The 26231-nt window shown below is 43.7% G+C and overlaps 1 protein-coding gene across 2 annotated transcripts; it reads right to left on the minus strand.

The window, feature by feature from the left end:
- Positions 1-1505: 1505 nt before the first annotated feature.
- LOC135507617 (zinc finger protein 583-like) lies at positions 1506-26231 on the minus strand. Of its 2 annotated transcripts, XM_064927174.1 has the most exons (5): positions 26124-26231; positions 7571-7718; positions 7006-7117; positions 5698-5828; positions 1506-4791 (listed from the first exon to the last, which is right to left on the minus strand). In XM_064927174.1, exons 3-5 carry the CDS (start codon positions 7016-7018, stop codon positions 3631-3633), a joined length of 1305 nt encoding a protein of 434 aa, XP_064783246.1. In that variant the 5' UTR covers positions 7019-7117; positions 7571-7718; positions 26124-26231; the 3' UTR covers positions 1506-3630. The 2 variants fall into 2 exon arrangements, with proteins under 2 accessions (XP_064783246.1, XP_064783245.1); XM_064927173.1 differs by lacking the exons at positions 7006-7117; positions 7571-7718; positions 26124-26231 and adding an exon at positions 6200-6978.

The raw sequence follows: 26231 nt of genomic DNA on the forward strand, positions 1-26231 counted from the left end.
TATAATCCCACTAAGTGCAAACCAGATGGGATGGTGTATTGTTGCAGAATGCTGTGGTAGCCATGTTGGTTAAGTGTGCCATGAATTCTGATTAAATCCCTGACAGTGTCCCTGACAGTGTCACCAGCAAAGCATCCCCACACATCCTCTTCCATGCTTCATGGAAACGCACATGAGAAGAACATCTGTTCACCTACTCTGCGTCTCACAATGAAACGGTGGTTGGAACCAAAAATCTCCCATTTGGAATCATTAGACCAATGGACAGATTTCCAACGGTCTAATGTCCATTGCTCATGTCTCAAGTCTCTTCTTATTATTGGTGTCCTTTAGTAGTGGTTTCTTGGCAGCAATTCGACCATGAAGGCCTGATTCACCCAGTCTCCTCTGAACAGTTGATGTTGAGATGTTGATTACTTGAACTCTGTGAAGCATTTATTTGGGCTGCAATCTGAGGTGCAGTTAACTCTAATGAATTTATCCTCTGCAACTAACTCTGGGTCTTCCATTCCTGTGGTGGTCCTCTCGAGAACCAGTTTCAACATAGCGCTTGATGGTTTTTGCGACTCCACTTGAAGGAACTTTAGAAGTTCTTGAAATCTTCCGGATTGACTGGCGTTCATGTCTTAAAGTAATGATGGACTGTCATTTCTCTTTGCTTATTTGAGCTGTTTTGCCATAATATGGACTTGGCCTTTTACCAAATAGGGCTATCTTCTGTATACCACTCCTACCTTGTCACAACACAAAGAAAGAACTTACACACATTAACTTTTAACAAGGCACACCTGTTAATTGAAATGCATTCCAGGTGACGACCTCATGAAGCTGGTTGAGAGAATGCCAAGAGTGTGCAAAGCTGGCATCAAGGCAAAGGGTGGCTATTTGAAGAATCTGAAATTTATTTTGATTTGTTTAACACTTTTTTGGTTTACTACATGATTCCATATGTGTTATTTCATAGTTTGTCTTCACTATTATTCTACAATGTAGAAAATAGTAAAACAAATGAAATAACAAACCTTGAATAAGTAGCTGTTGTAAAACGTTTGACCGGTAGTGTATATTAAATAACTTTATAGTAAGAAGAATAAATCAACATAGCAGAATAAAATAGAAAGGATATTTCTATCTCATGATTCACTAGCCAGTGCTCACATGGAGCAGCTATTCTGTGTTGAATGTAAAAAGTGATAATTTAAAACAGGTCCTATACTTAATTTAAAGTTATTTGGCTACTTTAGTTGTGATACAAACCTCTGACAAATCAAAACATATTGGCTGCATGATGCAACTTTAGTCTGATGATTTGAAAGTCGCAAAAAAAAGGTAATGCTCTCAGTTTCTTGCCTAGACTGTGTACACTGTTCATTAGTCTCTTATTCTGTGAATTCAAATTGTCATCGATAGTATAGCCTTAATATGCTTGTACTGGACAGTGTTAATGAAATACGAGCGCTATAATAGGGGTGTTGGAAAAATGAAAAATCTCCTGACCCTCATCATTCATTCATTATGAATATGATTTATTTGATTTCATTCTTCATTAATGTAACCACAATGTTCAGTTGAAATGACAGATGCACTCACCAACAATAGGGACATCTTATTGATAAAATATATAACAAATGTACTTGGGCTAATTCACCATCTGATGAAGTGGAAACTCAAAGGGGCAGATTCAGACTTGGAAATGTACGACTTTCCTATGCACTTCTGAAGCCTCAAATCAGACTGACAGCTAATTACATCAACGCCGCGTAATACATTCTGCAGTCAAACATTTTTCAATATGTAATCCAACATGTTTAGTGGATGTGTGCATCAAAAATTCAACATTCACCTTTTCCTACTATTTCTGTGAAGTCTAGCATACAATTTGATGCATACATTGGTTTGTACCACACAGAACGCACTGAAACTGCAAGGCAAACGCAGCATTCCATTGGAAATGAATATACCTCTGATGTACCAAAACGCAATGATGCTGTCGATGTCCGTATTTGGTATTCAGAGTTACCTTATTCAGTCGCGTAACGTGCTCTGCAGGTGCGGTTCCCTTGCATGCTCTAAATACATTTCATTCAACCGCTGAAAACCCTTCCACTTGCTGTCCAACAGATTTTCTTGTGGAGTTGCCATTCAACAGGGTTTTCAGTATATGTATTTTAAGCAATCCCTTTAAATACGCTGTACCTTTTTTGTTAGAACTTTGTCAACAGACTCACTAGAATATATCGACAGAACGGGTTCAGAATATTAGGGATCAATGAAAGAAAGCCATCTAAATATATGCATATTCGCCTCCGTTTCAGCACCAATTGGTAGATTTAAAAAATACTCTGATCTTGTAGATTATTTAGGGTAAGGAAAGTATTTATTAATCACAAAAAAACAGGTTTGGAGAGCCTTTACGCGCTAAATATTGATCATAAAAGTTGCCATATTCAAGTTCAATCAATGAGATATTGGAAGGTGAGAAAATTGTACAATAGGGGATCAAGAATATTCCTATAAATACATTATCCCTCACTAATCATGGAATTGTAGCCTAATGACTGGTCCAGTAATCATGAACAAGGCTCCAGGTTTAAACTGCTAAGTGTGGTCTCAGTTCCATAATGATTTAAATAGGCTACATGATCCAAATGATTGTAGAATGTAAGCCTAATATGAGCCACTACTGCTAGTGACTCTCTGGAACCATTTACAAGGACGTGACAGAGGAAAGAAAGGTAAATAGAATGGCACTGGAAGGATGTGAAACGTAGGCTACAAATTGAAAGAAACTAACACTAAAGTGACAGTTATAAATTAATGTGGGTATTACTGGCAGTGGCTCCCAATGTAATGGATAATATTTAACATTAGAAACTGTAAAAATTAAAAATAAACTGAGAAAAGCCTAGGCATATAATTAAAACCTTCTATAGCGCATAAATCAACTTGGTAGGTTCAGCGCTCAGAAGCCTAAAGCTTGGGTCACCAAGCTAATCTAACATTAATCTAACAGTTAATGTAATGTCTTAAACTTTGCAGCATACCCAATGATGTCTATAGGCTTACGCAATCACTGCAAATGGCAGATGTGCGCTTCAGGCGCACCATTCCGTATAAGCTATATCTCAAAGCCATAGCCTACCAGATAGTTTGGTTAAAAAACAATGATCCAGCAGTTCATATTGAGAGTTGAGAAATAAATGTAATACCTACGGAAAGCTGAGACCCTCATCTCTCCAACAGTCACAACAGTGGGCCTATTTGCTTTTAAAACTGTCATTTTTCCGCAATTGCAATTTGATTTGCATTTCACTCTCCTCTCCCATTCACTCAGAGTCCAGAGAGAGAGAGTGTGGTTTAGAGGATGGATGAGATGTTTCGGATAATAGCAGCGAGTCTATTTAAATATAAAAATGTGGAACTTGAAATTGAATGTCATTGTCAATACACCTGCGTTTTCAGAATGCAACACTTTATAATTTTAACTAGAGCACTGAGTATCAGGTTATTAGCGAATTGAAGGCCGTTAGCAAGTTTGGCAGGCTTATAATGCCCATCAGCGCCATTCATTTACAGAGCACAGTTTTGGAGTAGCCAAGTTACCGTGAGTCACGTGGAATTAAACTGAGGTCATGACTCGTGACCGCTAGTCTGGGGGTAATACTGGGCCCTCTCTCCCGTGTGGACCTTTAGGTGCATCTTCAGCTGGTGCTGGTGGGAGAACCTCTTCTCACACTGGGGGCAGCTGTAGGGTTTCTCCCCTGTGTGGACCCTTTGGTGCCTCTTCAGGTTGCAAGTCTGGGCAAAGCTCATGTGACACTGGCTACAGCTGTAGGGTTTCTCCCCTGTGTGGACCCTCTGGTGGATCTTCAGGTTCCAAGCCTGGGAGAAGCGCATTTGACACTGATTACAGCTGAAGGGTTTCACCCCTACGTGGACCCTCTGGTGGATCTCCACCTTCTGGGGGCAGTTGAAGCCTTTGTTACAGAACATGCAGAAGAACCGTTTCTCTTTAGTTCCGCCTGATGTTGCTTCCCCTTCCCCAGCCTGCACTCTAGCCTTGTCGTTTGAGTTCAATACCTGATCGAAAAGGATGCGGCCGTGTGAATCGGAAGGTGCCATCGACGTGGACACTGGGTCGCGGTCCCTGAGCACGTGTAAAGGGGAGTGGGTTGCGATATTTGGATTTGGCTCTAAACTTTCCCTGTAGTCTAAGAAGTCACTAGTGTTGCCCTGCGACTGTCCTTCTCCTAAGTGAGTCTGGTCTGCATTCCATGTCAGAGGGTCGTCACTCTCCTCTTTCACAGTCACCTCATCTACAACCAGACCATCCCCTTTCTTATCTAGGAACCCTTCAGAGTATACACTACTACTGTACTGGTTCCAGTCCCCTCTTAATGGATTAGTATCTAAGCCCACAGGCACGTCACCAGGTATAATCTCTGTCTCTGTAGCGTATGAACAGGTCGGATCATTGCCAGTCTGTAACGCTTCACCTGAATCCCGATGGGACAGAACCGTCCTATGGCTCCGGTTACCGTAAAGTAAATACTCTGAGCGGGGAGTAGGAGGACAGCCCGGTCTCCTCAGCCTCGTTAAAGTCTCTGTCTCAGACTTGAGGACGGCGTTCGGCGTCCTACTGATGTCCCTGGGCTGCGCTGGGGTGGTGGTGGGGTCCTCTGTGACTACATGGGGCGCTCCAGTCTGGATGTCGCTACTGTGTTGTGGATCCTCCTCTCCTTCAGACCTCTCCTGCTTGACTCCAGGACCTGCAGCCTCTGTATCTGCAGACTGACACAATAGGAGAGGATATTATCGTTACATGAGTTGAATTAGATAAAAATGTCATAGGAAAGTCTCAAGCTCCTATGGACAGGACCATGCACAGACCCCCCAAAATACCTCTGTAGCAGAAATAAATAAATAATGAACATAAGCCTATTTATTTCTGCAACAACTGAATCATCACAAATTGTAAGCAAGCTAGTTACAGTAACTCCTAAAGAGATGACTGGCATCGGGAAAAGAGGTTGGGCTATCAGCTGATTATTGGTGTTGATGATTGATGTAAATCTGCTAGTTAGCAGGCTCGATTTATTTTACTGATTGTGATTAACCTCTGTATTTCTGCCTCTCTCTGCTGCTCGTATCAGCCAACCAAATATTGACGAATATTGACAATGATGTAGGCTAAATCATGTGTGATCAAGTGTTAATCAAGTGTTAATAAAATGTTATGCTGCTGTGGCAGCACTGTTGATATTTAATAGCAATCTCCATACAGGGCAGACTGGGAAATAGACGCAACCGGGCGTGCGCAAGCTCTGTACAGGGCAGATCAACAGGCGCAACCAACAGGGCGTGGGGAGGGGGGTGGCGAGCTTGACAACAACTTGCGGTCAATGGGTTCCCGAACAACAATGACAAAAAAATATTTTGGAGGAAATTATACCACCACCCAAAAGGACACCTTGGATACTGGAAGGGCAGCCCTGTTTTCTTTCTGGCTTTGAGTTATTTCCAAACGAAACACTGCATAGTCGTCTACGAGTTTAGAGCCATATCTGTGCACATGCCTGCTTATGGCAGATACATGAGGATGTACATGTAAGCAAGTGAATAGCCGAGGGGAGCCTTCCTGAAATAAACGGGCCACATTTAATTGACTCATTTTCAATTCAACATTATTTCACTAACCTCTATCACAATAACGTTCTGAGCTGAGGTTCCACTCCCCTCATCAACATTGATTGGTTGGTCATCTCTCCATGTATTGTGTCTCGCTGGCTTCACAAAGCTCCTGTGGCCTCCAGTGAGATTTCCTTCACCTGAGAGAGAGTGATTGGGAGGAAAAGAGGTGGTTAGGTTACTTACATAGTGGATGTAATGTAACACTTCTCATAAGTTCTTTATATAGGCCTACTATTTATTGATATATGTATTATGTTCCATGCATCATATAATTTTCATTGAGTAAATAATGGGGAAAACAGTAAATCAAGAATCTGGTTAGAATATGATATTATGTCTTTGCGCAAGTTAGATAGTAATCAGGGGACTGGGGGAATTATTGCATACTTTCCAAAAACTGACCAAAACTAAATTCTGGGTAACACATCTGAACACATGTGTAGTAGGGAGCGGAGTGACAAGCCCCGCAGCATCGGCCTTCTGCAAAATGTGCCTTTGCGAAATGTACCTCTTGCCATTCCTCTGTATCGGTCGACGAGCTTGACACTACTGGGACGACTGGCGAGGACGCGCTCCCGTGCCACCTTCAGTTCTTGTAGCTGTAATTTCCTCCGCAATGCCCTGTTTTCTTTCTGGCTTTGAGTTATTTCCAAACGAAACACTGCATAGTCGTCGTCTACGAGTTTACAGATCTCTGCCACGGCTGCATTCGCTAGCACCTCCATGATGGAGGCTATTTGAGTGTGGAAAACCATACAGTTAGCCATAGCTAACCTTAGCAGCTAGCTAGCGTCACCTATATACTATCTATCAACCAAGTCCTGTCTCCAACGCAAATTAAATACTACATGGGGTAAGTATGTGATGCTGTGCAGATAAATTAGTCAAATTTTGAATTCCATGGTGTTAATAAACGTCTAAATAACAACAAGAAAAACGCTAACGTGGAAATAGTTCTTGGTCATGGTTTACTTCCGTTTACACTGAAGAGAAAGGATTTTATTGGTTGGCGTCATAGCTCAAAGGGTGTGGCTAAATGAAAAGAAGGTGCGTGCTGTTCTTTTGAATTACGGAAATGTTTTACATTGCACATTAAATCTCCTATTCATGATCAGTATCTTTAAAGCTCAGAACAGAAAAAAATGACTAGCTGGAACTCGTCTGAGCGGTCGGCCATGAATGCCCGCACCCACTAGTACTAAAGTTGTATTGATTTCATTTTATGAATGAAGAACAGTAATAAAACAATATAGGCGGGTGCATCACTACTCCCATTGAAGATATATTACTGAATGTAGGCTATTTCTACCTGACCTTGTTTTCCCATCTTTTGTCCACTCAGCAGATCAATGCTCTCTGGTCAGTCTTCTATTGTCTCCTCTTTGACTAGCAGCAGATCAGACTTCCCATCCTCCATGTCTACTGACTGCAAGAAATACAGAGTGAGAGGCTGTTGGATCAAGAAATCTGATATGAGCACCCTGCTATGGAGCATCTTCTGATTGGGCAATGGGGGACTGCTATGATTACTATGCAAACATGTTAATTGATTTGATACTTTGCAAACATGTTAATTGATTTGATACTTTGCAAATGTGTTAGTTGATTTGATTACTTGACACTCTTTAATGGTTTGATCATTCAAAGGCATGTACAGACTTAAGACACATTTAATCATGACCTGGGCCCATATCCACAAAGTATCTCATAGTAGAAGTGCTGATCTAGGATCAGGTTCCCCATCTGTCTGCATAGTCTTATTTATTATTATCTAAAGGCACTCCTGCTCAGAGTTGTTTCTCTATTAGTCTACACCTACTGTTTATGAAGCATGTGACAAATTACAATTTATTTTATTTTGAGTTCATAGTGGACTCACCTCAGTCTGTGGCCCTGTGATGCTCAGCTGGTTCCTCTGTGGGTTCAGGAGGAGGTGTAATCTGGTTATCCTCCATGACCATGGTCCTCTCAGGGTTCCCCAGACCCTCCTCACTCCCCTCCTCCTTCACCAGCAGCACCTCTTCCTCCTGGAAGAGACAGGTGATACAGATTACACAGGACAACACTCCCTCAGGTACGTACACACACACACAGATAATAACCACACTGTCAACATGGAGTGTTTACCCATCCCCACTAGTTTTGAGTCCTATACTGTTACAGACTTCATTGTTGTTAAACTATCATGGTGGACATAAATATGATGTTGTGGGTAAATACGAGTCAGCTAATGATGAGTCAAAAGTCATCAGACAAACCTGACTATTTATGTATACAGTAGGTGTTTGTTAATGTGTGGATATGTGTAGGTACATTTAGTAAGTGTATAATGGTTGTTGAGTGTATGCAGAATAGGGTGAGATCAGATGATGTATACTAAATAGTTTCAATTTAGTCTTAGAATGAAAAGTCCCATTTTGTGATTATTAAACATAAACAAGTGTTAAATACACCATATGAAAATCACACATACACATCTCAATTTAAAATCTGCATGAACTTGTTAAACTGCATTAATAGGCATGAAATCTGAAAATATAGGCATTTGTGAACATCGTATAGCCTACACAGTACAAACACAATATTTAACAGACTTTTTAGGTTTATATAGAATTCCTAAATGCAACATTCTACCCAGGAATTTTCAACACTAAAATCTGTAAATCCATTATTCCAAATGCATCTGTGAATCTGTATAGCACTTTATGACATCTGTTGATGTGAAAAGGGTTTTATAAATACAGTTGGTTGATTGATTCTGCTGACAACAATGCAAAATATTGGTTCTTTTAAGGGGAATTGCTAAATGTATGTAGATCAAAACATGTAATGTTTTGGGTGGCAGGGTAGGGTAGTGGCGGCAGGGTAGCCTAGTGGAGTGTTGGACTAGTAACCGAAAGGTTGCAAGTTCAAATCCCCGAGCTGACAAGGTACAAATCTGTCGTTCTGCCCCTGAACAGGCAGTTAACCCACTGTTCCTAGGCCGTCATTGAAAATAAGAATTTGTTCTTAACTGACTTGCCTAGTAAAATAAAGGTAAAATAAATAAAAAAGTAATAATAAAAACATGTTTGTGAAATGATTACTTACAGGCCCTTCTCAACATTGCAGAGAATAATAATATAACAAGTATTTGGAATAAATACAAAATGAGTAACAAGATATTCTAAACTAAGTGTTTTGATAGCTTTCAAATGTAGTATCAGGCCCATGTAGAATAAATAACCCTTTAAATAATATCAAATAGCATTTGATTTGTCATGTGTCAAATATAACAGGTGTAGACTTTACTGTGAAATGCTTACTTTACGAGCACTTTCCCAACAATGGGAACAATGGGATAAAAATGGAGAACATTTTGAAAAAAAAGAAATGGCAACACAATAAAACAACAGCGAGACTATATATAAGGAGTACCGCTACTGAGTCAATGTGCAGGGATATGAGGTAGTTGAGGTAATATGTAGGTAGGGGTAAAAGGGACTAGGCTAGATGGACAAGGATAGATAATAAACAGAGTAGCAGCAGCGTATGTGAAGAGTGTAAAAGTGTTATTTTGTGTTGGAGTGTCAGTGTAGTTAATGTCAGTGTAGTATGTGTCAGTGTGTGGGTAGAGTTCAGTGAGTGTACATAGAGCTGGTGCAAGAGAGTCAGTGACTGAGTGCAGATAAAAAGGTGTCAATGCAAATAGTCAGGATATGGAAAGATAAACAAAGTGCTCGATCCTCGTATATAATCCAATGAACAGAAATAGGACAGCACTCTGGTAAATAAGTAGGAGAGGAGATGTTGCTAAGTTACTTCTCCAAAGAGAGACATATTGGATAGTCCACTTGGGCACTCTTGCCCCAGCAGGCCTGAATGAAGAAAGTTATTTTTCATTGTATGTTTTTGTAGTAGTATATAAATAGGCCAAACATTTAGGTAATGACATCGTTACTGAAGAAGGGCTCATACCCGAAATACTTGTGCTGCAATAAAAACTGTCAGGGTAGCCATTTGATTAACTGTTCAGCAGGGCTTGTGATGTACTAGGCCGTACGCACTACCCTCTGTAGGTGGGATGCCAAGAGGTTGCTTGGGCGATATGTAAATCAGAGTGGCTCCATGGTGCCTGGGATGATGATGTGAGCAATGACCAGCCTTTTAAAGCATTAGGAAGTGATCTTCGTGGTTACAATTAGGAATGGATGTGAATGGCAGTTGAACTGTTGTGGTTTTACAAGACAAGAATATGCACAACTTGTGAACAGTAGTTAAAGCGTTATAAATATGCAATATAAATAGGATATATACACATGAATGAATAACCATAGCATTACACTATTATAACAACTATAAACAGGGCTATAAACATAGCCGTATAACATTAACTTAAATAATAAACACTAGAGAGAGAAACCAATTACTAAGACAGACAAGAGAAAGATTTCTGGCATTCTCTCCAGCCTGGTGAAGCTGTCATCTGAATCTGCTTGGTTAAAGATCTGATCTGCCTGGCGCCACAGAGTCGTAAATTACAGTGCACAACAGCTACAGTAAGTGGCTACATTGAGAAGCGTCACGGTAGCATGCTCATATGACACTCTATTTACCAGTACAAGCAATAACAGTGCAATTGTGCATAACCCCCTGTGCAACCAATGCAGTAGCAGGCACTTACACTGAACAGAAACATAAAAGCAACATGTAAAGTGTTGGTCCCATGTTTCATGAGCTGAAATAAGATCACCAAAATTTTCCATGTGCACAAAACGCTTATTTCTCTCAAATTTTGTGCAGAAATTTGTTTACATCCCTGTTAGTGAGCATTTCTCCTTTGCCAAGATAATCCATCCACCTGACAGGTGTTGTCATGTCTTGTTATGTCTGTTCCTGTCCTTTCTCTTCACTCTGTCTCTCTCTGCTGGTCTTTTTAGGTTACCTTCTCTGTCTCTCATTCTTCAGCTGTTCTACATCTCCCCTAACTAGCTCATTCACTCTTTCTCACCTGTTCTCTCTTCCCCCTCTGATTAGGTCTCTATTTCTCTCTCTGTTCCTGCTACTTTCAGTGTCTGATTATTGTTTGTGTTTTTGATGCCAGAAGCAAGCTGTCGTCTCGTTTGCTTCCACCTTGTCCTATCCTGTCGGAGTCTGCCTGGCAGGTGCATCCTGCACTATACTACGTTCTTTTTGTTCCATTGTCAACGTTGGAAGAGGATTTATGCCATTCCTGTTTTTCATTAAAGAACTCTGTTTTCTGTTAAAACCGCTTTTGGGTCTTCACTCAAGTACATAACAGAAGAATCAGACCAAGAATGGACCCAGCGGCTCCGGACCCTTTTCACTCCGCCGTCGAGATCCAGGGAGCGATGCTAGGCAGACACGAGGAGGAATTGTCTGCTGCTCGACATGCCGTTGAGACCCTGGCCGTCCAAGTCTCCGACCTCACAAGACAGGTTCACCAACTCCACCTCGATCCACCGCCCACTTCCAGGGTTTCCGAGTCTCCGGAGCCCAGGATCAACAACCCGCCCTGTTACTCTGGGGAGCCCACTGAGTGCCGCTCATTCCTCACTCAGTGTGATGTGGTGTTTTCTCTCCAGCCCAACACTTACTCCAGGAGCGCAGCCCGCATCGCCTATGTCATTTCTCTCCTTACCGGACGGGCGCGTGAGTGGGACACGGCAATCTGGGAGGCGAGGGCTGAGTGTATTAACCAGTTTCAGGACTTTAAGGAGGAGATGATACGGGTTTTTGACCGTTCTGTTTTTGGGGAGGAGGCTTCCAGGGCCCTGTCTTCCCTATGTCAGGGGAATCGATCCATAACGGATTATTCTATTGAGTTTCGCACTCTCGCTGCCTCTAGTGACTGGAACGAGCCGGCTTTGCTCGCTCGTTTTCTGGAGGGTCTCCTCGTCGAGGTTAAGGATGAGATCCTCTCCCGGGAGGTTCCTTCCAGTCTGGACTCCTTAATAGCTCTCGCTATTCGCATAGAGCGACGGTTTGATCTTCGTCGCCGAGCTCGTGGAAAGGAGCTCGCGTTCTCCGTTGCTCCCCTCTCCACATCACTGCCACCTGCCGCATCACTGCCACCCTCCTCCGCCGGCTCGGATGCTGAGCCTATGCAGCTGGGGGGTATCCGCATCTCGGCCAAGGAGAAGGAACGGAGAATCACCAATCGCCTCTGTCTCTACTGCGGCTCCGCTGGTCATTTTGTCACCTCATGTCCAGTAAAAGCCAGAGCTCATCAGTAAGGGGAGGGCTACTGGTGAGCGCAACTACTCAGGCCTCTCCTTCTGGATCACGCACTACCTTTCCGGTCCATCTCCGCTGGCCCGGTTCATCTGCTTCCTGCAGTGCCTTGATAGACTCTGGGGCGGAGGGCTGTTTTATGGACGAGACCTGGGCTCGGGAACATGACATTCCTCTCAGACAGTTAGGGGAGCCCACGGCTTTGTTCGCTTTAGATGGTAGTTCTCTCCCCAAGATTCAGCGTGAGACGCTGCCTTTAACCCTCACTGTCTCTGGTAATCATAGCGAAACCATTTCTTTTTTAATTTTTCGTTCACCTTTTACACCTGTTGTTTTGGGTCATCCCTGGCTAGTGCGCCATAACCCTTCTATTAATTGGTCTAGTAATACTATCCTATCCTGGAATGTTTCTTGTCATGTGACCTGTTTAATGTCTGCTATCCCTCCTGTTTCCTCTGTCTCTTCTTCACAGGAGGAGCCTGGCGATTTGACAGGGGTGCCGGAGGAGTATCACGATCTGCGCACGGTGTTCAGTCGTTCCAAGGCCACTTCTCTCCCTCCACACCGGTCGTATGACTGTAGTATTGATCTCCTTCCGGGAACTACTCCCCCGGGGTAGATTATACTCTCTGTCGGCTCCCGAACGTAAGGCTCTCGAGGATTATTTGTCGGTTTCGCTCGACGCCGGTACCATAGTCTCCTCCTCCTCTCCCGCCGGAGCGGGGTTTTTTTTTGTTCAGAAGAAGGACGGGTCCCTGCGCCCATGCGTGGATTATCGAGGGCTGAATGACATAACAGTTAAGAATCGTTATCCGCTTCCTCTTATGTCTTCAGCCTTCGAGATCCTGCAGGGAGCCAGGTTTTTCACCAAATTGGACCTTCGTAACGCCTACCATCTCGTGCGCATCAGGGAGGGGGACGAGTGGAAGACGGCGTTTAACACTCCGTTAGGGCACTTTGAATACCGGGTTCTTCCTTTCGGCCTCGTTAACGCTCCAGCTGTCTTTCAGGCACTAGTTAACGACGTCCTGAGAGACATGCTGAACATTTTTGTTTTCGTTTACATGGACGATATCCTGATTTTTTCACCGTCTCTCTCGATTCATGTTCAGCACGTGCGACGCGTCCTCCAGCGCCTTTTGGAGAACTGTCTTTATGTGAAGGCTGAGAAGTGCACTTTTCATGCCGCCTCTGTCCCTTTTCTCGGTTCCGTTATTTCCGCTGAGGGCATTAAGATGGATCCCGCTAAGGTCCAGGCTGTCATTGATTGGCCCGTTCCTAAGTCACGCGTCGAGCTGCAGCGCTTTCTGGGCTTCGCTAATTTCTATCGTCGTTTCATCCGTAATTTCGGTCAGGTGGCAGCTCCCCTCACAGCCCTTACTTCTGTTAAGACGTGCTTTAAGTGGTCCGTTTCCGCCCAGGGAGCTTTTGATCTTCTTAAGAATCGTTTTACATCCGCACCTATTCTTGTTACACCTGACATCTCTAGTCAGTTTGTTGTTGAGGTTGACGCGTCAGAGGTGGGCGTGGGAGCCATTCTTTCTCAGCGCTCTCTCTCTGACGGCAAGGTCCATCCTTGCGCGTTTTTCTCTCATCGCTTATCGCCGTCAGAACGTAACTATGATGTTGGTAATCGCGAACTGCTCGCCATCCGCTTAGCCCTAGGCGAATGGCGACAGTGGTTGGAGGGGGCGACCGTTCCTTTGTCGTTTGGACTGACCATAGGAACCTTGAGTACATCCGTTCAGCCAAACGACTTAATGCGCGTCAGGCTCGTTGGGCTCTGTTTTTCGCTCGTTTTGAGTTTGTTATTTCTTATCGTCCGGGCTCAAAAACACCAAGCCTGATGCTTTATCTCGTCTCTTCAGTTCTTCTGAGGTCTCCACCGACCCCGAGGGGATTCTCCCTGAAGGGCGTGTTGTCGGGTTGACTGTCTGGGGAATTGAGAGGCAGGTAAAGCAAGCACTCGCTCACACTCCGTCGCCGCGAGCTTGTCCTAGGAACCTTCTGTTCGTTCCCGTTCCTACTCGTCCGGCCGTTCTTCAGTGGGCCCACTCTGCCAAGTTAGCCGGCCACCCCGGCGTTCGGGGTACGCTCGCTTCTATTCGCCAGCGTTTCTGGTGGCCCACTCGGGAACGTGACGCGCGTCGATTTGTCGCCGCTTGTTCGGTCTGCGCGCAGACTAAATCTGGGAACTCTCCTCCTGCCGGCCGTCTCAGACCGCTTCCCATTCCCTCTCGACCGTGGTCTCACATCGCTTTAGATTTTATCACCGGACTGCCTTCATCAGCGGGGAAGACAGTTATTCTTACGGTTGTCGATAGATTCTCTAAGGCGGCTCATTTCATTCCTCTCGCTAAGCTCCCTTCTGCTAAGGAGACGGCTCAGATCATTATCGAGAATGTTTTCCGAATTCATGGCCTTCCGTCTGACGTCGTTTCCGACAGAGGCCCGCAGTTCACGTCTCAATTTTGGAGGGAGTTTTGCCGTTTGATTGGGGCTTCCGTCAGTCTCTCGTCCGGCTTTCATCCCCAGTCTAACGGTCAAGCCGAACGGGCCAATCAGACTGTTGGTCGCATTTTACGCAGTCTTTCTTTTCGTAACCCTGCGTCTTGGTCAGAACAGCTCCCTGGGCAGAGTACGCCCACAACTCGCTTCCTTCGTCTGCTACCGGTCTATCTCCTTTTCAGAGTAGCCTCGGGTACCAGCCTCCGCTGTTCTCATCTCAGCTCGCCGAGTCCTGCGTCCCCTCCGCTCAGGCTTTTGTCCAGCGTTGCGAGCGCACCTGGAAGGGGGTCAGGTCGGCACTTTGCCGTAATAGGGCGCAGACTGTGAGGGCCGCTAATAAGCGTAGGACCAAGAGTCCTAGATATTGTTGCGGTCAGAGAGTATGGCTCTCCACTCAGAACCTTCCCCTTAAGACAGCTTCTCGCAAGTTGGCCCCGCGGTTCATTGGTCCGTTCCGTATTTCTCAGGTCATTAATCCTGTCGCAGTGCGACTTCTTCTCCAGCGCTATCTTCGTCGCGTTCACCCGGTCTTCCATGTCTCCTGTGTTAAGCCCGTTCTTCGCGCCCCCGCTCGTCCCCCCATCCTTATCGAGGGCGCACCTATCTACAGGGTTCGTAAGATTTTGGACATGCGCCCTCGGGCCGTGGTCATCAGTACCTAGTGGATTGGGAGGGGTACGGTCCTGAGGAGAGGAGTTGGGTTCCCTCTCGGGACGTGCTGGACCGTTCGCTGATCGATGATTTCCTCCGTTGCCGCCAGGTTTCCTCCTCGAGTGCGCCAGGAGGCGCTCGGTGAGTGGGGGGTACTGTCATGTCTTGTTATGTCTGTTCCTGTCCTTTCTCTTCACTCTGTCTCTCTCTGCTGGTCTTTTTAGGTTACCTTCTCTGTCTCTCATTCTTCAGCTGTTCTACATCTCCCCTAACTAGCTCATTCACTCTTTCTCACCTGTTCTCTCTTCCCCCTCTGATTAGGTCTCTATTTCTCTCTCTGTTCCTGCTACTTTCAGTGTCTGATTCTTGTTTGTGTTTTTGATGCCAGAAGCAAGCTGTCGTCTCGTTTGCTTCCACCTTGTCCTATCCTGTCGGAGTCTGCCTGGCAGGTGCATCCTGCACTATACTACGTTCTTTTTGTTCCATTGTCAACGTTGGAAGAGGATTTATGCCATTCCTGTTTTTCATTAAAGAACTCTGTTTTCTGTTAAAACCGCTTTTGGGTCTTCACTCAAGTACATAACAGGTGTGGCATATCAAGAAGCTGATTAAAAAGTATGATCATTACACAGTTCTGGGGACAATAAAACACCACTCTAAAATGTGCAGTTTTTTCACACAACACAATGCCACAGATGTCTCAAGTTTTGAGGGAGCATGCAATTGGCATGCTGACTGCAGGAATGTCCACCAGAGCGGTTACCAGATAATTTAATGTTAATTTCTCTACGATAAGCCGCCTCCAACATAGATTTCGAGAATCTTGCAGTATGTCCAACTGGCCTCACAACCGCAGACCTGGTGTAACCACGCCAGACCAGGACCTCAACATCTGGCTTCTTCACCTGCGGGATCGTCTGAGACCAAAAACACGGACAGCTGATGAAACTGTGGTTTCACACAACCAAATAATTTTTGCAGTAACTGTCTCAGGGAAGCTCATCTGTGTGCCCGTCGTCCTCACCAGGGTCTTGACCTGACTGCAGTTTGGCGTCATAAGACTTCAGTGGGCAAACGGTCACCTTCAATGGCCACTGGCGCGCTGGATGAGTGTGCTCTTCCCGGCATTAACTGGGAATTGACTGGTTTTCTAATCCATGCCCCTACCTTTTTTCGGTATCTGTGACCAACAGATGCAAATCTTTATTCCCAGTCATGTGAAATCCATAGATTAGGGCCTAATGAATGTATTTAAATTGACTATTTTCCTTATATGAACTGGATCTCATTAAAATCTTTGAAATTGTTGCATGTTGTGTTTTATATTTTTGTTCAGTGTATATATATCTATAGACAATATGCATAGCAGTATTCGCAACACACTTACATTACAGTTTGGTAGTATAGTAGAAAATATGTCTGCAAGCTTATCAAAATAACTTTAAGTAATTAGTGGTAATTATTATTACACAGCACGTCAAACCCCCCAATAAGAACCCATACAACTTACATTTCGATGCACACACGACATTCAGGTATTCTGGTTAATGTCCACAATAAAAACTCCACATAAAAACATGTCTTCTTCCTTCGCACATTGATAACACTCTTTTGGATACTGGAACATCTTCACTGTAGCCAGGTCAGTATCAGGCAATACGAAGGACCATGAAAAGAAAATGGTCTGAAAAAACAAAATCTGAGCAGTTGGCTGTGAGTGCCCTCATCCGCTAGTACTTAATGCTGATTAAGGATCTGACTCACTACAGGCTGTCCGGCAAGAACAAGGCAGATGTTTTATTGGCTCTTGGCCACAACAACACATTACCACACAAGCACAGACTAAAAGTGATCATCATGGTTACAATTAGGAATGGACAGCAGTTGAACTGTTGTGGTTCTTTTAGGCAAGAGTGTGCACAACATGTAAACGGTATTAGTTAAAGCGTCATAAATATGCAATATAAATAGGCTATATACACTAGTCATTCAGAGTAACAGTTATTCCAAGATCCATTGTAAATAACTAAAGTGTGTGTGTGTGCTAAATGTGTGGTGGTGATGAAGAAAATGAATAAAAACCCTGAAAGGAGAGGCGAAGCATTCACCTTGTTCTTAACGAGCATCCGGTAGAGCAGTGGTTCCCAAACTTTTTATAGTTCCGCACCCCTTCAAACATTCAACCTCCAGCTGCACCCCCTCTAGTACCAGGGTCATCGCACTCTCAAATGTTGTTTTTTGCCATCATTGTAAGCCTGCCACACACACACTATACAATACATTAGAATGAGTGTGAGTTGGTCACAATCCAGATTGTGGGAATTGACAAAGGACCAGGGCATTTTGCTCTTTACTTTGCCATTTTACATATAAAACCTTATTAGTTCATCAAAAATTGTGAACAACTCACCACAGGTTAATGAGAAGGGTGTGCTTGAAAGGATGCACATAGCTCTGCAATGTTGGGTTGTATTGGAGAGTCTCAGTCTTAAATCATTTTCCACACACAGTCTGTGCCTGTATTTAGTTTTCATGCTAGTGAGTGCTGAGAATCCACTCTCACATAGGTACGTGGTTACAAAGGGCATCAGTATCTTAAAAAGCACGATTTGCCAAGGCAGGATACTCTGACTGCAGCCCAATCCAGAAATCTGGCAGTGGCTTCTGATTAAATAAAATTTTCAACAGAACGGCTTGTTGCAATTTCGATGAGGCTCTCTTGTTCAGATATCGGTAAGTGGACTGGAGGCAGGACATGAAAGGGATAACGAATCCAGTTGTTTGTGTCATTTGTTTCAGGAAAGTACCTGCATAATATGGTGGAAATTACAAGATTATGTTATAATGCTGTTATTGCATCAAATGGTTGTTTAATGCAACAGAATAAGGGGTTGTTAGAACACTCATTTGTGTGTGTTCTACCGAGGATGGGACTCTTGAAGATTTACAATGTATTTGGGTGATACGGCATTCCAGAACATGAGTTAATGTTTCTGTACTGGGGTACCAGGGGGAGATGGCTCCAGTATGGAGTTGGGGGGCCAGACACTGGTCTCTACACAATGAGAACTGTTTTTACAGCAGATACTGTCTGCTGTGAATTATAAGTATCTTTCATACAGATCTTAACCTTGTGACCCATTCCATACATATGTTGTTTGTCATGTAGACTGAAGGAGGATGGACTTTGCTATAAAATGCTGTGGCTCAAACCAGCTCGTTGAGAACGCAGTGATCACCTCCAGGGGTGATTACCGACCAGCCCCATTACTGCAGTAATTAAATAATAAAGTTGGATTGTTTTGAAGAAATCTAAGTCTCTCCTTTTAATGACAATAATTACACCACAGTAATTGTGCAAACAACTCACTCAGGTGCTTTGCTAAATCACATTTGACATTATCCGTAAGCTTGCGTTCATTTGCACACAAAAAAATCATACAATGATGGAAAGACCTGTGTGTTGTCTTTGTTAATGAGGACAGAGAAGAGCTTCAACTTCTTAATCATAGCCTCATTTTTGTCCCACACATTGAATATAGTTGCGGAGAGTCCCTGTAATCCTAGATTCAGATCATTCAGGCGAGCAAAAACATCACCCAGATAGGCCAGTCATGTGAGAAACTCGTCATCATGCAAGTGGTCAGACAAGTGAGAATTATGGTCAGTAAAGAAAAGTTTAAGCTCATCTCAATTCAAAAAAAATGTGTCAATACTTTGCCCCTTGATAATCAGCGCACTTCTGTATGTTGTAAACGTGTTACATGGTCGCTGCCCATATCATTGCATAGTTCCGAAAATACAAGCGTTCAGGGGCCTTGCTTTAATGAAAAAAATAAAGTTTTATATCTTTATGTTTGAAGCCTGAAATGTGGCAAAAGGTCGCAAAGTTCAAGGGGGCCGAATACTTTCGCAAGGCACTGTATATATATATTTATTAGGCTAAACACCAGTCATGTTTGACAAATACAATGTAGGATCATTATTACTATCTAAAGCCTTGATTCTGTCAAATACTTGAGACATTGTTCATTTCAACAGGAGAGAAAGGCCACTGCCAGTGCACTGCAAGTTACCCAACTTGCAATCTGTATATTATTTTGAAACTATTTAACTGTAAATGGAACTGTTTGAAACCTGGACATTTTTTGTCATTTTATGAGGCATGTCTTAACATTCCTATGGTTGGAAAATGGTAAGGGGGATTATTTTCTAAACACTGCCTCATATCCCATTGAAACCAGTAGGGTCTATTTTTCTCATGTTCTCAACTTTCTTTCCTTGTCCTACAGCCAAAAACACATTCCTAGTCATATTAACAACCCATGCTTGTTGTTACATCTTTAGATCTTCCCTCTTTCTAAAGGATTTTTGAAGGATATTTTCATTTCTGTCATGTGAAACCGCTCGCATTTGCAGTGTACTTTTGAGAATGGTGTTTTCCTGCTAATTGCATTCTGGAACATTCATGCTTATAAGCCTACGCAGTGCTGCATTCATAATGTAAAGAAATGGCCTAATAGTTTAGCAAGATTTTAAACTAAACTTTCTGATCTGTTGCATCAGCCTCATTGCTTTTAAAGGGGTTTTTGATGTACAGGGGTTGTATTCATTTGGGATCGATCACGTCCCACAACATATTCGGAATATATATTTCTCGCACAGAAGGACAAGCTGACCCGTATAATACTTTAGTACTATGGGGGATAGTAGATTGACATAGGCTGTTCGTTGGGCCTACTCATCTTGTTGGCTGATGATCACCATATCATCTACTCTGCCTCATCATTGGGGAGAAGTGCCTTGGTCAGCGAGGTGACCAAGAACCCGACGGTCACTCTGGCAAATCTCTAGAGTTCCTCTGTGGAGATGGGAGAACCTTCCAGAAGGACAACCATCTCTGAAGCACTCCACCATTCAGGTCTTTATGGTAGAGTGGCCAGACAGAAGCCACTCCTCAGTAAAAGGTACATGACAGTCAGTTGTACAACTAAATGAATGAAGTGAAAATGTGGCATTTAACCCAACCCCTCTGAATCAGAACACACAACAAGGTAAACAGGTACAGTGCTTCATTCGAGCCAGATCTGGAACCTCTCGGTTTAAGACTGTTTTGTCCCGGAACCTATTTGTCAGGATCCAGTAACTATTTTGACATGGATTCCTCTCTCAATTGCCTCTGTTTATTCTCCTTCCCCCACAAAAAAGCTAATGTGAAAAAGTACATTTTCAGGAGGGGTCTAATATTCTAATATTTGATTTGGGCCGGACCGGGTTTAGAGTTTGTAACCTATGTTTGAGACCAACGCTTGGCGGTGGCTGTGAGAAGCGCGCCTGTATCTAACTAGAATGAGATTCACTTTCTATGATCTTTCGCTCTCTGCTCTGATATAAGTTGCAGGCTCATGTCTCTCTCCAGCGTTGCACGTCATCATTTATTTCCTTATTAGAATCATAGCTACGCAAAGGGTTCTGGAGGAACTGCAGCCCCCCTGATAAATTGAAACACATTTGCCTAAGTTATACAATTACTGATGTTTGTTAAAAAAAAACAAAATCATTCAGAATAGTCTACTACACCATGACAATTACTATAATTTAGCAACAGAGGACCATTGGCTTCTTTTTTAAATAGCCTAGTTTTGGATTGTACCCCAATAACAAGGGATAGCCTATAGTCGGGAACGCGCGGCAAATCTGTCAGTGAAAAATCAGCACGCAGACCAAACAGCAATATTTCAAATACAATCGAGGGGAAAAACACAGGTTGGAAAGCAATGGCTCCTGCTGAAAAGAGAATAATTTTCTGTATGCTACCAAAATATTTGATCAACTTCCAAATACTGTTTTACAAAAAGAGAGAGAGGCTTTTGGCATGAGCGCAACGACAATCACCAGCGAGTGACCTGCGCATCGTTGGGTGACTCAATGAAACTGGAAAGCAATTTTAGGACTATAATTTCCTCCTCATATTGTAGCCTACATATTGTTGCCTATATACACACCTAGACTATTGATGGATTCAAGACAAGGTGGTTTTTATTGATCTCAGATTCTCGGTTTGAAAGTGAGAAAGTAACCTGCCATTTAGATAATTTCTGCAGAATAAAAAATACAAAAATAAAAGATTCTGCCAAAGTCTCCAGTCATGTAAATGACCTAGAATTGCATGAAATGCTTTTATAAAAGGCCAACATTTTCTTGGACCCTAGTCTACTAAACATGTTCCCCGTGTGTGCAACTTCTAAGTGCTTCTACTCTACTGCTCTATGCCACTACTCAAATGTGATGATATGCATGCAATGCTTTATTATAAAGGTGATTTTTTTTCTCATGTATTCTGGTACCTTAGAACACCCCAGGTCACACCCCCTCTCGGGCTCACTTTGTTCTGGTACCTCCCAATTTACAAAGTAAGCACTGAACACTATTCTACTATTGGGCTGTCTTATTTTGTTTTAATAATAACATTACATGGAAAAAAATAGTAGCACTGGAAAGTAACATCCTGAGTGATAATTTAGAGGCTTTGAATTACTTTGCCAGCAGCTACAGTAAGCTACACACCACTGTCTGAGTTGAGAGCGCTGCTGAGGTGCCCTTTACAGACCATTTCATCCCTTCCATCTGAACATTGACGTGTCATCAACAATCATGCATCTCAGTTCAGTGCACACAGTTTAACAGAGAAAATGCGATATTTGGGAATATATTTCATAGAACAATCATGCTGTATTAGGCTATGTCATCTCTAAACCAGAATCCATATGACTGAAATCCATGGCAGTGACTGAGAACTTTATGGAGCTAAAGTTATACATGGGCCATGTGCTTTTCTGCTGGTGTATCCTGAGGTATCTCCTCTCTGAGAACCCCTTCCCGCAGTGCGTTCAGATGAACGGCCTCTCTCCAGGTTCATCTTCAGCTGGTGGGAGAACCTGTTTTCACACTGGGGCAGCTGTAGGATTTCTCCCCTGTGTGGACTGTCTGGTGCCTCTTCCGGTTGGAAAAGTGGGAGGATTTGGCCCTGCACAGATGGCAGCAGAATGGTTTCTCCCCCATGTGCATCCTCTGGTACATCTCCACCTGTTTGGTGAAACTGAAGGCTTTCTCACAGAATGAACATGGGAAGCACTTCTCTTTGCCACTGGATCTACTGATAGCATTACTACTACTGTCATTTGTGTAGCACTTTGGTGTTGAGGCACTGGCATTGTCTGAGGTCTGGTTTAACATTAGGAGAGTGTGAGGAGGACAAAGGCCAGCAAATGTCTGTATTGTCGCAGGGTCCATGTTCCAGTTGATGGATCCTTAAGGCGGCAGGCTGAAGGCAGCACCTTTTAGTGGGTTAACTTGAGGCGCCGCCAGTCTCTCTGAATCACAACTATTAGGAGCAGGATGGAGCATCTTTAGCCGAGTCAGTATCTGTTCTCTCCCCCTGCATACGGACACCTCCCCGTCCTCACAGACCAAATCTACTCCTCGCCCTGGTACTCAGCCTGTCTTTTGTCATGGAGACTAAGTTCAGTTGTTGTTTTGTGTTCGACTGTTTCTGGTTGTGGTGTTGATACCCAGACCAGAGTTGAGGACGCGTACTTATCCACGGACTCCCACTATGTCGCTTCTGGTCCTGTCTTGCTCAGTGATGTCCTCCCCCAGGCCCTTGGCTGCACCCATCTGGGTCTGGGAATCCAAGATGGCCACCCAGTCTCCTCTTTTAGCCTCCAGCCAACCACCATCAGAGAACTCTACATATACAGTTTTGAGTCAATGTTTGTTTTAGTATCTAAACAAGTTTTATTAATTTCATTGTATGCCCATTAGTAATATAATAGTAATAACATATGCCATTTAGCAGACACTTTTATCCAAAGTGACTTAGTCATTCGTGCATACATTTTATGTATGGGTGGCCCTGGGAATTGAACCCACAACCATGACTGTGCAAGTGCCATGCTCTACCAACTGAGCCATACATACAGTGCTTTCAGAAAGTATTCATACTGCTTGACTTATTGTGTTACAGCCTGAATTCAAAATGTTTTAATATATTTATTTTCTCTTTATTATCTACGCACAATACCTCATAATGAATGACAAAGTGAAAACTGTTTGCAAATATATTGAAAATGAAATACAAAAATCTAATTTACATAAGTATTCACACCCAAGTCAATATTTGTATAAGCACCTTTGGCGGCGATTACAGCTTTGAGTCGTCTTGGGTATGTCTGTATCAGCCTTGTTTTTTATTTTACCCCTTTTTCTCCCCAATTTCACGGTATCCAATTGCTTAGTAGCTACTAACTCCCATACGGGCTCGGGAGAGACGTAGGTTGAAAGTCATGCGTCCTCCGATACACAACCCAACCAAGCCACCCTGCATCTTAACACAGCGCGCATCCAACCCGGAAGCCAGCCGCACCAAAGTGTCGGAGGAAACACCGTGCACCTCTCAACCTTGGTTAGCGCACACTGCGCCCGGCCCGCCACATGAGTCGCTGGTGCGCAAGGATATCCCTACCGGCCAAACCCTCCCTAACCCGGACGACGCTAGGCCAATTGTGCGTCGCCCCACGGACCTCCCGGTCGCGGCCGGCTGTGACAGAGCCTGGGCGCAAAACCAGAGTATCTGGTGGCACAGCTGGCGCTGCAGTAACCACTGTGCCATCCGGGAGGCCCTCTTGTTGTAGATCTTCTAAAGCTCTGTTAAGTTAGATGGGGAGCGGCCGTGAACAGCAATCTTCAAGTCTTAACACAGATTTTCAAATGTGATTCAAGTCTGGGCTTTGGCTGGGCCAATCAAGGACTTTCACATTCTTGTTCTGAAGCCATTACAGTGTTGCTTTGGCTGTATGCTTGTAATTGTCCTGTTGGAACGTAAATCTTCGCCTCCCAGTCTAATTTTTTTGGCATTCTGAAGCAGGTTCTCATCAATGATTTTCCTGTATTTGGCTCCATTTATTGTTTTCTCTATCCTTACCAGTCTCTCAGGTCCTTCCGCTGAAAAGCATCACCACCATGCTTCATGGTAGGGATGGTGTTAGAGGGGAAGAGTTGTGCCTGGTTTTCTCCAAACAGCAGCGGGTGTGCTGTCATGTACCTTTTTCTCAGGAGTGGCTTCCATCTGGCCACTCTCCCATAAATCCCAGATTGGTGAAGTCCTATAGAGACTGCTGTCCTTCTGGCAGGTTCTCCCTTCACAGCCAAAGAACTCTGTAGTTCTGTCAGAGTGGTCATTGGGTTCTTGGTCACCTCTCTGACCAAGGTCCTTCTTACACGATTGCTCAGTTTGGTTGCACGGCCAGCTCTAGGCAGAGTCTGGGTACTTCCATATGTGCTCTTGAAAACAATCAACACTCTAGAAACTGTTTCATAACCTTCCCCAGGTATACGCCTCATCACAATTCTATCTTGGAGATCTACGGGCCGTTCCTTGGAAGTCATGGTATAGTTTCCGCTCTGACATGCACTGTCAACTGTGGGACCTTACACTGAGTGTACGAAACATTAGGAACACCTCTTTCCATGATATGGACTGACCAGGTGAATCCAGTTGAAAGCAATTATCCCTTATTGATGTCACCAGTTAAATTGACCTCAATCAGTGTAAATGACGGGGAGGAGACAGGTTAAAGAAGGATTTTTAAGCCTTGAGACATTAATTGTGTATGTGTGCCATTCAGAGGGTAAATGTGCAAGACAAAAGATTTAAGTGCCTTTGAAAGGGGAATGGGAGTAGGTGCTAGGCGCACCGGTTTGAGTGTGTCAAGAACTGCAACGCTGCTGGGCTTTTCACACTCAGCAGTTTCCCGTGCGTATCAAGAATGGTCCACCACCCAAAGGACATCCAGCCAACGACAGGTCATTGATGAAACGGGACAAAGGAGGAGGCTGACAAATTGTGCAGCGCAACAGATGGGCTACACTGAGTCAACTGACAGTCCAGTACAACATTGGTGCCCAAAGAACCACAAAATAATAAACAGCTCATAGTACTTTGACACAAACGGTTAATGGCAGCCGACAACCTTACAGAGTTCCACTTCTCTCAGCAAAAAACAAGAAACTGCGGCTGCAGTGCAGTAAGGAACAAAAACACTGGACACTGGAGAATTGGAAAAACATTGCCTGGTCTGATGAATCCCTGGTTCCTGCTGTTTTACACTGATGGGAGGACTACGGTACGGAGAAAACATGCATCCATCATGCCATGTGTCAACATTGCAGACTGGTGGTGGTGTGATGGTGTGTTTTCATGGCACACATTTAGGCACTTGATAAAAGTGGAGCAACGTTTGAATGCCACAGGATATCTGAACATCGTCGCCAATCAGGTGCATCCCTTCATGGCAGCAGTGTATCCATCTGTGAATAGATTTTTTTTCCAGCAGGATAATGCCCCATGCCACAAGGCTAGGATTGTCCAGGAATGGTTCCACGAACATGACAGTGAATTCAGCTTACTGCAGTGGCCTGCCCAGTCACCAGATCTCAATCCAAGTGAGGATCTGTGGGATGAGATGGAACGAGCTATTCAGAGTAGAGATCCACTACCAGCCAACTTGACACAACTGTGGGAAGCATTGGAGTCTACATGGGCCAGCATGGAACGCTTTCGACACCTTGTAAGTCCATGCCCTGACGAATTGAGGCTGTTCTGAGGGCAAAAGGGGGTGCAACTCAGTATTAGGAAGTTATACTGTTTTGTACACTCAGTGTATATAGACAGGTGTGTTTCTTTTTAAATCATGTCCAAACAATTGAATTGGCCACAGGTGGACTCCAATCATGTTGTAGTGACATTTCAAGGATGATTGAAGGAAATTGGATGCACCTGAGCTCAATTTGGAGTGTCATAGCAAATGGGTGTGAATACTTATGTAAATGAGATATTTCTGTATTTCACTTGAAATAAATGTGAATAATACTAAAAACATGTTTTTGTGGAATGTGTGTCAATGTGGAATAAGTCAAGTGGTATGAATACTTTCTGAAGACACTGTACATTAAGTTCTGTATATGTATTTCTCCCTTACCTTGCTCCCCCATCTTTAGTCCACTCAGCAGGTCAATGCTCTCTGGTTCATCTTCTATTGTCTCCTCTTTGACCAGCAGCAGATCAGGCTTCCCATCCTCCATGTCTA

This window comes from Oncorhynchus masou, chromosome 21, assembly GCF_036934945.1.
Source record: "Oncorhynchus masou masou isolate Uvic2021 chromosome 21, UVic_Omas_1.1, whole genome shotgun sequence".
In the NCBI taxonomy this organism is placed as follows: domain Eukaryota; kingdom Metazoa; phylum Chordata; class Actinopteri; order Salmoniformes; family Salmonidae; genus Oncorhynchus; species Oncorhynchus masou.

Coding starts and splice junctions, on each gene's coding strand:
- LOC135507617 (XM_064927173.1), bottom strand. CDS start 6,458: ATGGCTAACTGTATGGTTTTCCACACTCAAATAGCCTCCATCATGGAG. Junction 5,829..6,199: donor ATACAGAGGAATGGCAAGAG/GTACATTTCGCA, acceptor ACTCTCTCTCAG/GTGAAGGAAATCTCACTGGA. Junction 4,792..5,697: donor AGAACGTTATTGTGATAGAG/GTTAGTGAAATA, acceptor CTATTGTGTCAG/TCTGCAGATACAGAGGCTGC.